Source organism: Toxotes jaculatrix, chromosome 2 (assembly GCF_017976425.1).
Source record: "Toxotes jaculatrix isolate fToxJac2 chromosome 2, fToxJac2.pri, whole genome shotgun sequence".
NCBI classification, from domain to species: domain Eukaryota; kingdom Metazoa; phylum Chordata; class Actinopteri; family Toxotidae; genus Toxotes; species Toxotes jaculatrix.
The window spans coordinates 23,348,289-23,365,461 of record NC_054395.1 but is presented as its reverse complement, the minus strand read 5'-3'; the positions used below and the strand labels follow the sequence as shown (position 1 = coordinate 23,365,461).

At 41.2% G+C, this 17,173-nt stretch overlaps 2 protein-coding genes and 2 non-coding genes across 6 annotated transcripts; all 4 read left to right on the top strand.

Annotated features, from left to right (window-relative positions):
• Positions 1-3,179: 3,179 nt before the first annotated feature.
• On the top strand, positions 3,180-7,178 carry prim1 (DNA primase subunit 1). Its single transcript, XM_041057697.1, has 13 exons — positions 3,180-3,401; positions 3,869-4,026; positions 4,139-4,245; positions 4,414-4,487; positions 4,590-4,726; positions 5,222-5,280; positions 5,403-5,512; positions 5,597-5,688; positions 5,824-5,956; positions 6,050-6,119; positions 6,206-6,312; positions 6,644-6,742; positions 6,835-7,178. Exons 1-13 carry the CDS (start codon positions 3,293-3,295, stop codon positions 6,852-6,854), a joined length of 1,275 nt encoding a protein of 424 aa, XP_040913631.1. The 5' UTR covers positions 3,180-3,292; the 3' UTR covers positions 6,855-7,178.
• Positions 7,179-7,955: 777 nt separating this feature from the next.
• On the top strand, positions 7,956-16,655 carry naca (nascent polypeptide associated complex subunit alpha). 3 transcript variants are annotated; one of them, XM_041048011.1, is made up of 10 exons: positions 7,956-8,027; positions 9,087-9,161; positions 12,608-13,719; positions 13,825-14,512; positions 15,058-15,140; positions 15,385-15,462; positions 15,587-15,733; positions 15,942-16,070; positions 16,173-16,295; positions 16,533-16,655. In XM_041048011.1, the coding sequence occupies exons 2-10, from the start codon at positions 9,092-9,094 to the stop codon at positions 16,545-16,547; spliced, it is 2,445 nt and encodes an 814-aa protein (XP_040903945.1). In that variant the 5' UTR covers positions 7,956-8,027; positions 9,087-9,091; the 3' UTR covers positions 16,548-16,655. The 3 variants fall into 3 exon arrangements, with proteins under 3 accessions (XP_040903945.1, XP_040903936.1, XP_040903953.1); XM_041048002.1 differs by having other exon boundaries at positions 12,608-14,512; XM_041048019.1 differs by lacking the exons at positions 12,608-13,719; positions 13,825-14,512.
• LOC121177338 lies at positions 15,219-15,292 on the top strand. The gene has a single exon (XR_005893224.1). It is a non-coding gene; the product is annotated as a small nucleolar RNA SNORD59 (small nucleolar RNA).
• LOC121177327 lies at positions 16,390-16,463 on the top strand. Its single transcript, XR_005893221.1, has one exon. It is a non-coding gene; the product is annotated as a small nucleolar RNA SNORD59 (small nucleolar RNA).
• Positions 16,656-17,173: the final 518 nt, after the last annotated feature.

Genomic DNA, 17,173 nt, shown 5'->3' with positions numbered 1-17,173 from the left:
CTGCCTAGTGCAGAGATAAACAATGTAAACTGTGTGCGTAGTAAACTAATGGGATGCAAACACTCACACTCACCTACTTCCACTTAATGCTTCACAGTTTCTCCCACTTAGTGGTCTAACTGTATCTTTATGTTAGACTTTCCAAGCACTGAGTTACAAAAGGCTTTTAACTCATTCTGTCACAATGAATCTCTCTCTTCCTTTACTGCATTGTGGAGAGATCCCTGTCTGTCTCTTTGTTTTAACAATGATAAATTTAAACTTTGAGAGTGGAATTAGAGAAGCAAACTTCATTGTCAGGGAATTTGTCTTCATGTAATGTGGCCCAGATTAGCTTTCTTACTTGTGTTTGGAATGTTTTTTTCAATCAACATCACCACCATCAAAGACAGTCATACAGTATTTGGTCATTCTGACCTATGTACTGCCAATATTTCCCTGATGAGAGGAGACAGCACTCTGAGATGCTGGCACACTTCGGCCATCTGAAAATGCTGTGACTTTTATATAATACCCAAACTATAACTCCTCCTGCACAACTAATATGTTGACCTATAATGCTGGCTAATGTGCTCCATGGGCACCTGACGGCTGTCTGACCTAGATTTATCATACACAGCGCTGAAATGCACTTTCACCTGGTGCTTCATTTTACCTCACTTGCCCTACTGATATTTAGTGTTATGAGTGTGTGTGTGTGTGTGTGTGTGTGTGTGTGTGTGTGTGTGTGTGTGTGTGTGTGTGTGTTGAGAGCAGTAAGTAGACCTGTCTGTTATACTGGTGGGTGATATTTACTTACACAGGAAAGCTGTGTAGTATAACAGCTCAGAAATGGCCAGCAATGCTCTGGGACAGGAGCTACTGTATGTAATGTGCATGAATATGCAAAAGAATTATTAACATATAGTAGGAATGTTGGTAGAGAGAGACAGACAGCAGGCATGAATCCCAAATCCATTTCAAATCATTTCTACAAAAGGATCCAAAAAAGAAAAACCCATCACATCCGCATATGCCTTGAAGCAAAATCATTTGCATAATTCAAGTATGATGTGGTTGAGAGCTCTTGTATTATGTAAATCAGGGTATGATTAAAGAATATTACCATAAATACAAGTGCAATCATGAAGTGGAAATGTATTGGTAGGACCTGTCTGTTAATTGCTGTTGAACATGGCACAGTTCACTGATGCTGCAAAGGAGATACTAGTTCATTACCATTAATTTAGTGCGCAGGAATTTCAGATACTGTAGCGCAGTATGCTAACAGCTGGGTAATTGCAGTGGTGGAGGGTAGTCCTCACTCTCAGCATCTACCTGTTTGACAGTTGTGAAAAAATAAATGGATTAAATGGTGTGCTTAAAAATGGAGGTGTCTTTGTCGGTCAGTTCTGTGCAGAAAAAATAATGATGTGCTGACAAGATTATTCTTCTCTTAAAAGCTTACAATAGTGTACATTTTGCAATCTACAAGTGAGGCTCACTGTCAGTGAGGGAGGATGACTTTTGATTTAATACATCTGATAGCAGCAGCTGTGTGCAAAAAGTCTTGTCATTTACATTCTGTCAAATTCCCATTGAACTGGGATATATGAGCAGAATGACAGAAGTAGAGAGAAATTACAGAGAAAGGCTCTGATGACAACAATGGACAAGTCAGGAGATGAGACACAATGAATAAAATTATGGAGCTAATCATTTTTAATGTACAATACAACAGTGCAAAGGGTGAGTGTTATTTTATATCAGAAGTACAATAACTGACAAGAGCTCTTAACGTTGCACAGCTCTCAACCTTCAGTCTGAACAGCGCCACTTCAGTGAGATGGAGTTTCAGACTGGCAGCCTGAAAATACAACAGTAAAGCCACATTATTATTAAGCAGCCAGTGTTTTCACTGGACTATGTGAACCACCCAAACATTTGAAAAGTGCCCTTTTCAAATGTCAAAGCAAAAGCTGTCCTTGCGTGATACCTCAGACAGAAAGGGGAATGGCATAAATTAGACCAATTTAGCCAAAAAGGTCCCTGTGTGGACCCTCTGCGTTCTGTATCTCTACCCCGTTACATTGAAAGCCAGGGATTGATCATTGATCTCAGAATAACATAATAAAGGAATGCTTCAGTACCAATTGGCAGTACCAGTGGCAGCCCTGTAAACAGTGTCATGACACTGTACTGCCCTCTAAAGGTGTAGAACGGAAAGTGCAGCACCAAAAGAGCATGAAATAAGAACATAATGTATAAAAGGGGAAGGGAGAGGAGGGGGGTTCTGTGGTGCAGTGGTTAGCACTGTCATCTCGACAGCAAGAGGGCTCCGGGTTCGAATCCCGGTTTGGGCCCACATGCACCAGAGGGTGCCAGAGGGTGCCAGAGGATGTCTGGGGGTGTCTGGGGGTGTCTGGGAATTGTTGTCTGCTTTCTTTTTGGCTAAATTGCTCTAAGTGCATGCTCCCCCTGTGCGTGCGGTCTGGGCTCCCACAATCGCAAAAAGCATGCACATTAGGATAACTGGCTACTCTAAATTACCTGTAGGTGTGAATGTGTGCATGCGTGGTTGTTTGTCTTTATGTGTCAGCCCTGCGATTGACTGGCGACCATGACGGATTAAGCGGTATAGAAAATGGATGAATAGGGGGTCCATAAACGCTTTTGATGGTGGAGAAAGCGTATAATATTTCTCTGCACCAACATGTTTAAATTTGTAATTAAAGTGTGAAAATATTGCACACTCTCTTTTTGCTGTTTAATTTTTTTGCGTATACTGTTATTGCATTTGTTTTGATACTTACTCATTTATTGTCGTTGTACTTATTTATAATTATTTGTTTGTATTTCATTGTTTGATTAAAAAGAATCTTGCAGCAATGTTAAAATGACTACACGTCCCATGATCCTCTTCTCTCCCGGCGACACTTCCTGCGTTTCATAGGATAAATATTACAAGGTTCAGTTAACTTCGCGTTCAGAGAGCTGCCGTCTCATAATCTTATAATACTGAGATCTAGAGAGCATCAGTCATTAGAGTTTAGCTCAGTGATAGTTTAGCTTTACATTTCCTTTCTGCTCGGCCTAACAGACAAAGTAATTTCATAAAATATCTTCTTCTCACATAGGAAGTTCCTGGTTGTGATGACGCCATTGTCCGAACCTTGTCTCATTGGTTCTGTCCTCTCCCGAAGAGTTTTCCCGCGCTGTTAAAACAACGCACCGTACTGTCAACCTGTAGTTGCAGCAAGATTTAACATAATTGTACAATCGGTACCGGTTACCGTTACTTTATTGCCAGGCGATGCCGTCCTCAGATTATGACCAAGCTTCTCTGCCGGACTTACTACCGCTGTACTACCGGCGGCTGTTCCCCTTCTCCCAGTACTATCGCTGGCTAAACTATGGAGGAGGTGAGTATCACTGGTTATACAGGCCAGGAACAAGAGCAAGAAAGTAATGTTAGCAAGGTGAATGACCGGAGCTCTTTAACAATGTTGTGAGATTTGCCGCTTAACTGCACGCTTCATCTCAGCAGTGTCAACTGTGGTCGCTCTGTTTTCCATATTGCTCTCAGTTACCAGTTTATTAGGCACACCTAGCTAAAACAAATGCAGTCTAATACAACAGTCCTGCCAGACATTCTTCCTGCATTAAGGTTATAATGTTCAGTTTTAGTTAAGAGAGGTGCTGATTGAACTGTGCGGTCATTTTGGAGGATGTAGTTTGTGGTGTTGTTGATGTTGTGCTGCATTATGCTGGCGGGTGTTTCTGTTATTTTGTCCACCCAAAGCTGGATCACCGACTGGGCAAAGCATTAGAGCCACTGCACCACAACACTACAGGAGACTAACATGTTCTTTTTTTTCTGTAACCTCAGTGCAGAAGAACTACTTTCAGAATCGAGAGTTCTCCTTCACACTCAAAGATGACATCTATGTTCGCTACCAGTCCTTCAGCACCCAGAATGAGCTGGAGAAGGAAATGCAGAAGATGAACCCTTACAAGATTGACATTGGAGCAATATACAGCCATAGGGTAACACTACACGCTCCTAATATTTGCATTATTACAAGACTCTGTGTCACTGCAGCTACACTGCTGTTTGAGCGGGAATATGGAGAATGTTTCACCTGTTTGTCATCTACAGCCGAATCAACACAACACAGTGAAGTCAGGAACCTTCCAGGCGCTGGAGAAGGAGCTGGTGTTTGATATTGATATGACAGATTATGATGATGTCAGGAGCTGTTGCAGGTAAATGGGTTATGTGGTTCCTTTTTGGTGACTGTTAAACGTGTCAGTGTCTTGCTGTATACCATGGAGCGATTGTAAACAACCACTCTGTTTCCACATCACTCTGACCTAGAAATTCAGCAAATACTGATAGTCACATCACTGAGATAACACAAATTCTAATTTTAGTGCTGCAGACATTTGTTCCAAGTGCTGGACCCTGATGACCATCGCTATTCGTATCCTGGACAGAGCTCTTCGAGGTTTGTTTGTCATTGATTTTGTTTCAGCCATCTGCTCATGTTATCTTCAGTTTTTGGCAAAATTAGCAGCAAATGCTTACTTTGTTTTATGTGATATTTCAGAGGACTTTGGTTTCCAGCACCTGCTGTGGGTTTATTCTGGCAGAAGAGGAGTGCATTGCTGGGTGTGTGATGAAGCTGCCAGGAAGCTCTCTGTAGCTGCACGCTCTGCTGTTGCAGAATACCTGAGCCTGGTGAAGGTATTTAACAGTATTAATGCTTTTATCAGACGATTAGAATAGATTTATTATTCGCAGGGCTTTGTCTTCATCATTTTGTATGCATCAGTGTGTTTCTCTAAGGTAATCCAAAGTAGAGCCAGACCAATTAATTGAAATGTTTTATGTCCACATTGTTATTGGCCTCAAAAATCTAGTATCAATTGATACTGTACTTTTTTCAGAGCTGTGAGGAACAGGGTATCAAAATATTGGATCTGCACAGCCCACATGAACCAAAGTAATCGATTTACATAATAGCATATACATTAGCATATATATTATATTCATTCATCTTTACCTCCAACTTGATTGGGTTTCAACAGAAATCAGTGGATACAGCTTAGAAAGTTAATCAGTGACTGTAGCTTAAAATTTTAGAACCGACTTTGTCTCCTTTTGGTAGGTCAGTTCGTGACAATGCAAAAGCCAGTTCATTTTTGAGGTCTGATGAACTACATCATTGCTGATTTACAGGGTGGTGAAGAGACAGTGAAGAAAGTCGTGCTGCTGGATCCAATTCATCCTTTTATCAGGTAGGAACCAGATCCTTTTCTTTGTGAAGGGCAGTTTGAAGTTTTAACTGTTTCTGTTCTGTTTTGATGTTTGTGTTTAATGTCACTGATTGTTTACGAGTCTCTACCTGTAATCTCAACAGAGAATCTTTATCAGTGGTGGAAGACTACTTTACCCAGTACGCTCTACACGAACAGGAGATCCTGAGCCGCAAGGAATCTGTAGACAAAGTGCTCGCACTTGTGCCTGAAGATATCCTTTTCACAGTTTTATATGGCTCTCTAGAACACAAGCAGTCGAGATGGTGGTTAATCTTGACCTTAACTCAACTCTCACATGTTAGAAAAGACTTGCAGCAGGACTTCCAAAATGAGAAGAAACCTGAGAATCGTTGGAAACTGGTCAAGGATCAAGCCAATAGGAAAAAGGTGGGTAATTGGGCTCGTACTAAACCTTTTAAATGTTGTTGTTTCTGTTTTTCTTTTTTTTTTTTTTTTTTACACATAACAACAAGAGGGCATATAATCAAGACAGGGGCAGTGATACAGTCTTTGTTCCTCCAGGCCACTTCCAAGAAGGGACACCACTTTGAGAAAGAAATCATGCTGCAGTACTGTTACCCGCGGCTGGATGTGAATGTCAGTAAAGGTGTGAACCATTTGCTGAAGAGCCCCTTCAGTGTCCACCCCAAAACAGGTGAGCATAGATCTAATGAGATTAAATCAAGGCTGCATGGTGAATATGTCACTGACAGTCTCACTGTGACTTCTCTCTTTTAACTCTGGCCAGGACGCATTTCTGTTCCCATTGACCTCAAAGAATTAGATACGTTTGATCCTTTTGCTGTGCCCACAATCAGGTAAGCAGTAATTTAATGTTGCGTGCTCTGTTGTGTGCAGTGTTTGATGCTTGTTAGAGCTGATGATGTAACTTTTTTTTTTTAAGTCTGATCTGTGAGGAGCTGGATCGGCCCAGAACAGGAGAAGAGGAGTCAGAGGACATGGAGGAGAAGGAAAATGAGAAGGATGCAACAGAGAGACGAAAGATCAGAGGTGAAATTCTGAAATCTGAATTTCGGGGTTATTGTATCTCAGACAAGAGCTTTACCTTTATCTGTACTTATCTCAAAGTTATAAGAAGGGCTGACAGAAGGTAATCTGGTGTTTCCTGCATCAAAATGAGGCAATTGCGGTACATTAACCATGACTTGCGGAACCTAAACTAATTTTCCTTTGATACAAAAACATACTTAAAACATTCTGCAGGTAGTGAGTAGGTGCAGCTGGCCTCATCTGCTTACTCTTACTATAATTAGTTATGACAGTAACTGCTGAATTGAATTAAAATGGAATATTTGAGCTCACTGACAACTTTTCTTCACAGATTACAAAAGAACCAGTCTGGCGAAGTACGTGAAATACTTTGATCGGTTTCTGGATGGAATGGCTCGGACATGGAAAGGAGAACTTCTCAAAAAGAGTGGTACGTTGCAGTTTTGGTAGGTTTAATGAAGACAGGGCGACTTTAGAGCTTTTTATACATCTGTGTAATCAATTTTCTTTTTTCCTTTTTAGATCTTGAGAAAGAATTCTGAACTGGATCAACAATCAGAGAGTGATGCACTTCTGAACTGGCACTGTTAATAGCTTGCTATTAATCACTCTCCTGTTGTCATGTTGTAGTTGAATACTGCTGTTTTTCTGATGAACAATAATTTCGTTCAGATCTGTTTTATTACACTCTTCATTAACAGAAGAAGAAATTAAGTAGTAATATGTTCATAAATTATAGTAAATCCTCTCTTTGGTGTGGTGATTTTTCCCAATACAATTCCAATTTTATATTGTTTGTCTACATGTTGCCTATATTCTGCTACTGTACAGTCATTTGTGAAAATAAATTTGGTATTTCTACTCTTTCAAAATCTTGTATTCCAGTTACTTTTAATACAAAAAGGTTTGCAGATTTACTTTTTCCTCTCAAGTTTAGTTATCAGATGAACAAGGAGTTTGATGTGGCAGCAAAGGGTTACATATAACAGTCACCAATTTGTCACCATTTTAGCACCATTTAAGATTTCTGAAACTGATACTTTAAGCAAATACATACAATTAAGGTGTCTTATTTTTATTTTATTTTAAAATTAGCTGACATTTTTCATAGATAAATACACGTTGTGGACCCTCTTTAACCAGCTCCCCTTCTTGTAGCGTTTTTGTAAATCTCCATTGTTTTGGGTTTCTCATTTTTAATGTCTGTTTGCGACAGGTGTTGTATTTGCTTTTTATAAGGACTCGTTACAAGACCAGGGCCACAAGATGGAGGATAGGGGATCTGTCATGGTCTACTTAAAGTGGTTTAATTAACAAATTATTTTTGATTAATCAAATTCTAAGCAAGTCTATTGTTTTCTGGATGGAGAAAATGAAGGGAATGTAAGATCGGAATTAGAGACAAAATCTAGGTTTAATACTTTAACTGTTTTATATTAGTGCTTTTGGAGCTTGGTGCTTTTGTGCATACAGAATTAAAACAGTTGAGAAACACAATATTCCCATACTTCTAGGAATCAAGCTCTAAGATCATGTATTCCATGAAGATTACACTGCAACTATATAGCAAAGAATAAATAAATAAATAAATAAATTACCGAATGTGCCTTTAAGTAACCCGGAAGAAGAAAGTACTGCTCTAAAGCGGATATTACCCTGAAACTGGGGTCAGAAGTTCTCTCTCACAGCCATCTTGGATATAGCGTCGCGAGTCGGTGAGTGTCTCCTCTGACAATCCAACATCATCCGGACTTTTATCGCACATTCCTGTCCGTATCAAAGGTTTCATGTGTTCACTTAAAGTCCTGTCAACAGTTCGGTGCATCTATTACTCCTTTAACGTGCCTCTGTGCTATGATAAAAGCGTCGTTGTGCCATCGACTACCGGCTCAAAATGGGGGAACATGATGACTACCAGTTTATACTAGCAGCCTGTCAGGGCCGGCAAGAGATATGAAGCGTATATTGGCGTGACATTGAGCTGGTTAGTTTAAAGTGGTCAAACTGGAAGAGAAAGTGATGGCAGACTTAATAATTTCCTGTTAAACTTTCCTCCTGTTGAGGCTGACAGAACCCGTTAGCTTACCGTCGCTTTAACGGGGAGCGACGTTACAGACGGAGCTCACAAGCTAAAGCATGGGCTCGGTCACCCGTTCAACCGGTTATGACAACTGCAGCTCAGGGTCTGAACTGGCTAACCAGTGTGGTAGTGATCCGTGGTGTGCTGAAGAAGCTTTCAAAAATTAGTTAATCTACAACGTTAATCTACACGAAGCTAATGAAGTTAGCTTCTGATACGCACGTTACACTAACGCGAACATGTTGTTTTCTAACAGTCTGCAGCTGCTCTGGGTCAATATTATCCAGATTTGATAAGTCTTAAATGTGGTGGTTTTTGGTCTAGAGGTATAAAAGAGCGGTTGGAAGAAGCAGTGAAATCGTCCCGTTTTCACAAATTCAAATCTGAAACTGTTTTTTAACAGTCTTTAACTTCTTTTGGGCTCATGTGGTCTTGATTTGACCAGTCTTAAGTATGGTGTAGCTTTTTTTCACAAAAACATTTTTTGTTTGCCAAGTAATTCACATACAGGAAACCTGGGGCAAGATACTATTATTTCGTCATAGAAGTACTGTAAGAACCATTGTTACTTAAAGCTCATGTGAATGTATTGTCGGGCAACAATACATTCACCAACAAATGACCATGATCATTAGAAGTTAGTAAGACTTGACTTGTGCTAATAAACTGTCTTTTCCTTCATTTTTCTCACAAGCAACCATGCCTGGTGAAGCCACAGAAACGGTCCCAGTTACCGAGCAGGAGATGCAGCAGCCTCAAGTGGAGACTGGTTCGTATATTTTAGCTTTACATGCATGCATTATGAATACTTAATAAAGGGGTCCTCGAACTCTTAGAACACATTAACTGGTCAACAAATAACCATCTGTGGAAGGTTATTTGTTGAGTAAATGATCAGTATTGAATGAGTGGATCATTATTTAGTTCAGGGAGTTGACTCAGCTGGCTGCACACTGAGTTAAAGTAACAGGTGACAGTTATTTTGACTGTCATCAATCGTGTGTTGGGGCCTTTGTAGCAGTAGTTTGCTCACTGAGGAATTTGCAGTGGTGAAATTGCCTGGTTTACCTTGAAAAGAGTAATCCAGGACCCCTCTTTTTATTTAGTCAAACTCACAATGGAGTGTGGTGACTTGCACTGACTACTGGATTTAGCACACAATGCATGTTGTTCAGTGTGGTATTCCCTATGTGCAATAAATGACTTGAAAACCCACTTTGTGTTAAACTGGAAATAGCCTTTTTGGTGATCATACAAACCATTCTGTATTGCATATCTGCTTTAGCCTGATCTTAAAATCTTATAGATGCAATAGTTTTTAAATAATTGTAAGTACTTAACTATTGTTATGCTGGCACCCAAGTATAGTTTAATAGCAGTGGACACCTTTTTAAAATCATCAGTTTACATATTACATACATTGTGCTCTTTTGGCCAAAGACAAGGTAATATCTGGTTAAAAATTGGGGTTGAAGACTCTTGGATATGTCTGACTTACAGTGCTGTATCAGGGAGGGTGTTGGAGGAGAAATCCAGTTGGTTCTCACTCTCCTAAAGAAATGTCTAAGTTTGTGGAGGTGCTTGCTCAGGGGTGGGGCATTGACTTTCGATAGCAACTGATCAGTTGCAGCTGGCACCAGAGAAACATTGGTCAGCAGTAGCTAGCCCTCTGCAACCAAATGTAAAAATACCAAATACCAGGAGGACTCAGTGACACGTACTGCATTGTAAATATACTGTGAAAAGCCACCATCAAATTGTAGCGCGTTTGTATTGAAGTTTACTTTGTGTGTGTGCACCTTAGCACTTATGTTTCAATTAGCGAAGGGAGTTTTGACTGCTCTGTGGTACTTTGAAAATGTGCAGTACAAGGATGAAGAGCAGTAATTTCAACTAACATTTATTTCAGATGAGCTTTTTGATCTCAGGAGGAGTGTTAATGGTTTAGCAATATGTATTTGGGTTGGGAAGGGTATCGAAGGGAATACTGTTGTTGTAACACCTACCATAGTTTTTGACTGTCATCGAGCTCTGCTGAAAAACCTGACTTTTTTGACTGTAGAGCAGTACCTTGCACTCATGGCTGATCCTGCTGTACAGCCATGATCAGTTACTGACAATGTTTCTTGAGAGGAATGGATGGTTCATTCCACTTGGAAGTGTTTCCTTGATTCCCTTAATAGCAATTTCTGGGGCAAATACTGATGCAGCTTCAATCCCAGATGGGACACAAAACAGGGGCAAGTGTTTCTTTATTTCATAGGAATACATTTGTGTTGGTGTGTTGACCATCACTCTATTTAAGCTTTACTTAAGGTTGAGCTCTCATCTTTGAATAAAAGGCATTTGAAATGGATTGCGAAGTTACTCTGGATGTTTAGCAATTAACTTAATAACTATTATGTAAACACATATGTATGCTGAATAGTACATTTAATTAAATATTGATTAAATAAAGACAGTCTCATACTGTAAATGTAGTCACAGCTTATTTTCGTGCACAGGCTGCTGTTTTGGACTAAAGGTCTTGCAGTGCTTATCTCACATTTGGACACTGCATGGAGTTTGGGACATGAACACTTTTTCTTTCTTTGAGTGCACCCAACACCTCCTTTTCTTTTTTTTGCCCTGGCACATCAAGAACCAGTTCTACATCGCTGGACTTTGTCACAAACTCATCATTTTGTTCACATGTGGAGCACAGTTTCTTTTTCACTTCAGTGTGTTCATGAAGCTCTTAAAATCTGCAATTTGAGCTTCTAAAACAACTGCTGTGCTTGCCCTTCCCCCTGTTACTCCTGTTGCTCTTCCTTCATCAGCTACAGGAGTATTGAGTTCTTCTTCTCCTCCTGAGATGGCTGTTCCTACAGTGAACAAAGCAATCCCACTGGAGAATCCTCCAGAAACTCCTGTTCCTACTCAAGAGATAAGCTCCCCCGAAGAAACTAGCATTCAGGCTAGTGGCGATCAACCAAATGGTGTCGCTGCAGCTCAAGAAATGACCAAGCAAACAGAAGAGAGTGGGTCGGAAGCAACACCTGTTTCACAGCAAGGGGCAACTGCTGACCCAGCTGGGGCTTCAGCTAGTTTGCTGGTTCCTGAAGAGTCCATGCCTTCTGCTGAAGCAGCAACTGAAGAGGTACAAAGTCAGGAGTCAGTTGTTGAAGAAGTGGCTGGCAAAGAGGTTAAGCTGATTTCTGTTGAAGAGAATGCCTCTGGAGAAGAGCCAGGAAGGGCAGCAGAAAAAATTCCTGATGACCCAAAACCATGTGCTCCTGAAGATGTCAGTGCTAATGGTGAAGATGAGAAGACGACAGCAAAGGGTCCAAGGAATCTTTGCCTGGATGCAGCTCAAGATGAAGTTTTGCCTGGTGATGTGAGCATTGACATGACTACTCAGAACGAAAATCTTGACAAGAAAGAACCTGTTATACTTCTGTCCAAGGCCATTCAGTCGAAAGGGACCTCCAAAAGTGAAGGCCCACCTATTGCCACTCGCCACTTGTCAGGTTGGTTTCAGCAGGGTCTTCTTCCTTCCCCCACTTTTTGTACCGATCGGGCTGGGCACATTTTTTATCAAGTGGTAACATGATTCATCAGTTCATGTTGTTTCCTGCACAACATATTGTCCCAGTGATATTTAGCTTTTGTCACACAATATCCACCTCACCACCAGTTAAAGTTGTTGATCATTATTAAATGGGACAAGAAATATTTATTTTGCTAGGAATGGCTAAAGTTTATTTTTACCAAGTCTAAAAATAATTTGACTTATTTTAGATAAATTGGGTTGTAAAAAAGGAAAAAAATCTAATTAGGGTCAGTAACTTTGTTCATTTATGTTGCTTGGAAAGTTTTTGTTTAAGTTTTTTATTTTTTTTTTTGAAGCACTATGTCAGTGGTGCTATATCTATGTAGCATAGCCCGGTGTTGTATGATAGTTCATCTTGAAATTATTACTGATGTAATATGTATTTTCGTTTTGATCCTAAGTGCATCCTGACTAAATGTAGAATGGTTTTTGGTGTGGAAGTAGGTGGTATGTACTGTGCATTTTGAGTGGCAGTTTGCATCAAACTTTGAAGTTGGACAGGTTCAGGTTCTTTTTCTAACCCTAAGAAAGATGGTTGCGTCTTGGTTTGTGATCATTTAACCCGCATGAGTAAGACTTCAACATTCCCGTCAAAAAATTTTAAAGAATCTTTTTCTATTTAGCTACATCTCCTGCCCCAGCTTCCTCCCAGCAACCTCAGGCAGCTTCTGGCCCTGCTAAACCTAAAGGCAAAGATGCCAAGGGTGCACAGGGTTCCTCTGCCCCAAAAGCTGTCCCTGGCAGAAGAAAACGCTCCTCTATGTCTGCCTCTTCCTCTTCTCCCACCTCACCAAAAGCTACTCCCACTTCTACCCCCCTGTCACCTGTGCCATCTCCCCTAGCCTCCTCACCTGGTAGCTCTCCTGCTAATCAGGCTAACCGTTCCACCCCAAAAGTTGTAAAGGCTGGCAAACAAGGAAAAGCCAAGAAAGGAGAGGCATTTGTGCCTGCTCCTGCGCCCAAGGAGTGCAAGGTCACAGCAGCAAATGAAAAACCAGTAGAGGCTAACACCAAGCCAGCTGTAGCTGAAGCTAAACCTGCCCCTGCTGAGACAAATAAACCCTTACCTGCTGCTTCAAAGCCTGTTGCAGCACCACCTGCCTTTAAAGTTACCTCAAAGCCTGCTGTAGCAGCACCAGTTTCATTTTCAGATACTCTTGCTTCTAGTCCTCCCAAATCATTTGAAGTTAAGGCAGCTCCATCAAAAGCTGCTCCTGTTACTGCAGCTGCTGATGATGATCTTCCTCCACTTATCCCACCTGAGAAGCCTGTGTCTGTACCCTCTGTTAAGAAAGAGAGTGCAAAACCTCCTGCTGTTGAGGCTGATAAAGCAGCTCCTGCTGAAGCTGCTAAAACAGTTTCAAAGGCCAAAGCAGCTTCCACCGAAGCTGCTAAAGCAGCAGCCCCAGCCATTGTTGAGGCTGTTAAGGCAGCACCACCAAGCAAACCTGCTCCTGTTGAGGCTGCCAAGCCACCCACCAAGGACAAAGCTGTTCGTGCTGAAGCTCCTAAACCAGTTGCTGAGGCCAAACCTGCTCCTGCTGAGGCTGCTAAGCCAGCTGTCAAGGCCAAACCTGCTCCTGCAGAGGCTGCTAAGCCAGCTGTCAAGGCCAAACCTACTCCTGTTGAGGCTGCTAAGCCAGCTGTTGAGGCCAAACCTGCTCCTGTGAAGGCCAAGCCTGCTCCTGTAGAGGCTGCCAAGCCAGCTGTTGAGGCCAAACCTGCACCAGTTGAGGTTGCTAAGCCAGCTGTTGAAGCCAAACCTGCTCCTGTGAAGGCCAAGTCTGCTCCTGTAGAGGCTGCCAAGCCAGCTGTTGAGGCCAAACCTGCACCAGTTGAGGTTGCTAAGCCAGCTGTTGAGGCCAAATCCTCTCCAGTTGAGGCTGCTAAGCCAGCTGTTGAGGCCAAACCTGCTCCTGTGAAGGCCAAGCCTGCTCCTGCAGAGGCTGCTAAGCCAGCTGTTGAGGCCAAATCTGCTCCCGTTAAGGCCAAACCTGCTAAATCTGAGGCTAGTAAGCCAGCGGTTGTGGCTAAACCTGCTGCTGTTGAGGTAACTAAAGCAGGTGCTGAGGCCAAATCTGTCCCTGAAACTAAAGCTGCTCCTCCTAAGATTGTAAAACCAGCTGCAGAGGTAAAGTCTGCACCTGTTGAGGTTGTCAAGCCAGCTGCAGAACCTAAATCAGCTGCTGCTGAGGTAACCAAGCAAGCTCCTGTGAAGGGTGCCAAGCCAGTTACTGAAGCCAAATTGGTTGACGTTAAGGCAGCACCTGCTGAGGTTGCCAAGCCTGCCAAACCAGCAGCTGAACCTTCATCTGCTCCCTTAAAACCTGCTTCAGTTGAGCCTGCTGTTCCTGCCCCAGCTCCCCGTAAACTTACATTTGCTGAGGCAGTTGCAAAACCTGCCCCTGTTAAACCTGAGGCTGAGGTAGTCAGTCCAACTCCTTCTGAACCTGTCTCATCACCCAAACCTGCCCCCACACCTGCTAAAACACCAGCCAAGGTGGAGCCTGTGATCAAGAACGACAAGGGTATTTTCTTCTTTCTCTCTCCTTGTGTGCCATCTGTTTTTCCAACTGTCGCTGCAATCTGGGAACTGCTCAGATGCTTAGATATGCCATTCTCCAAGGTTGTGAAGTATAAATTAGTTAGCTTTGTTTTTAATTTTTAATCTTTGAGGTGCTACAAAGTTGTCAGCATGGATGGCCCATGTTTTGGAAACAAGTTAGTTCTGTTTCAACATACTCATACTGTTATAATTTTGTGTGCTTTTGTTTGTGTGATCATATGATGTCTGATGTCAGTTCTTATTTAGTTCGTGAAAATGTCTTGTCTGGGAAATATGGGATTGGAGGGTATTATGTTTTCAATACACTGAGTACACAGTAGTGTGCATTTGAGGTTAAAAAAAAACATGGTGACAGTATTAACTTCAAACAATACGAATTACATTGATATATCTGTTTTTATCCCCCCAATGATGAAGCTCATTTGCAGAATAACTTTCAGGTGTGCATTTTTGTAAAAGGTGCCATGTTGTGACTAAATTTTGGTTCCTTTTTTTTGGTTTCTGTAGGATCTGGCACTGATTCCGACAGTGATGACTCAGTTCCTGAGCTGGAGGAACAGGACTCTGCACAGACAACACAGCAAGCTCAGGTGAGAGTTCAGTCTGGTCTTGAATGTTGTGTTGACTGTTATGTCAAACATTTTGAGTAGATGTTGGGGGTCTGCAACTCTTCTGTGATGATTTGCACAGTGACTTTCGTTCTTCTGAGCATACTGAAGCCACCCTTTCTGTCCTGAGAAGAGATTGATAGCAACAATAACCAGTGTCACATTTTTTTTTTTTATCAGGCGTACATTTGCTTATTGACATTGAATGTGGATGAATCTCTTGTAGCTTGCAGCAGCTGCTGAGATAGATGAGGAACCTGTCAGCAAAGCCAAACAGAGCCGCAGTGAAAAGAAGGCACGGAAGGTAACGATCATTTATTAATTACAACATATATATAGAGATTTTTTATGTAAAGGAAGATATTCTGATATCTTTGTTAATGGGTAAAATTGGCCACATTTTGTAAAATGATCTCTATTTCTTGCAGGCAATGTCAAAGCTTGGCCTCAGGCAGGTAACAGGTGTCACTAGAGTCACAATTCGCAAGTCAAAGAACATCTTGTTTGTCATCACCAAACCAGATGTCTACAAGAGCCCTGCATCAGACACATACATCGTCTTTGGTGAAGCTAAGGTATGTAGCCAGTAATGAGTCATAACAGTCTTTGTTTCTTCCTGAGGTGTCTAGTGATTACACTGATCCTACTGTCTTGTCTGTTAGCTTTTATAAGGCAGCAGAATAGACTCATTGAGAGATTGTCAAAATGTTAAAAATAAATAAATGCAGCTGACATGTTACTGATTTATTGATGTCTCATTTTGCTGTCCCTCTTTTTCCTCAGATTGAAGACCTTTCCCAGCAAGCCCAGCTGGCTGCTGCAGAGAAATTCAAGGTACAGGGAGAAGCTGTATCAAACATCCAGGAAAACACACAGACGCCAACAGTACAGGAGGAAAGCGAAGAAGAGGAGGTAAGAAACTGTTTTATTCATTTCAAGGTGGACACACATTAATGTGTATAGTTGTTTCATGAAATGAGGTGTTACAAATTTCTCTCCATATTATTTTTATAGGTTGACGAGACCGGAGTTGAGGTCAAGGACATTGAACTCGTCATGTCACAAGCCAACGTGTCGCGGGCGAAGGCTGTACGCGCCCTGAAAAACAACAACAATGACATTGTCAATGCTATTATGGTAAGAACTTCTTCTGATGTTAGTGAAATGGTTTCTGGACAATCCATTTTAAATGATTTTCTTAAATTTCTGGTGATAACTGTGTTTGGAGAACTCTTCAGTGATGATTAATACAGTGACTTTCGTTCTTCTGAATTTACTGAAGCCAACATTTCTGTTCTGAGAAGAGAGAAACTCCCTAAACTGCAAAAATAATTCTTAAAATGGACGCTAACAAATCACTTTTTCCTCTTGCAGGAGTTGACAATGTAATGGGACCCTGTCAACGAAGAGTTGAAGAAAGGTTGCTGATTTAATCTAAGCTTGTTTGTACAATTTATACCCAAGATGGAAATAAAGTTGTGGCTTGATAAAATGAAATTTTGATGTGTTTACTGTTCATTGGGAGATTCAGGGGAACTTTATGTTGAGGATTGATTGTTAGCCTGGTGAAGGCAGGGAGAGGTGGCAGGTGTCCCTAAACAGGGGACTGCTGGAAATACTGATTTCTTATTCAGATTTCCCCTTACATTATTGTAATGTTATTGTATATATTCTTATTTAGGGGTCACAGGAAGCTGCGCTAATTACAGAATTCAGACCAATGCTGATGTTTGATCCTATGACCCTCTTGATTTAAGGTTACAGTTCTGACCACTAAGCTACCTCTGAACTCTTGTTGTTTCACAATCAAAATGGGTAAATTTGGAAGTATATGGATGACTATACTGGTAATTACCTTCAGTAAAGCTTTTTTCTGGGGGTGTAAAAGTTTTTTTTTTTTGTCTTCTTTTGATGTTTGGATGATTGATGGGATATGAAAAGAAATAATTCTGCTAAAGTGAAAAAAATCTCCAACTGTTCTTTAATAGTTTTGAGTGAAATATTGGGTAATTAAA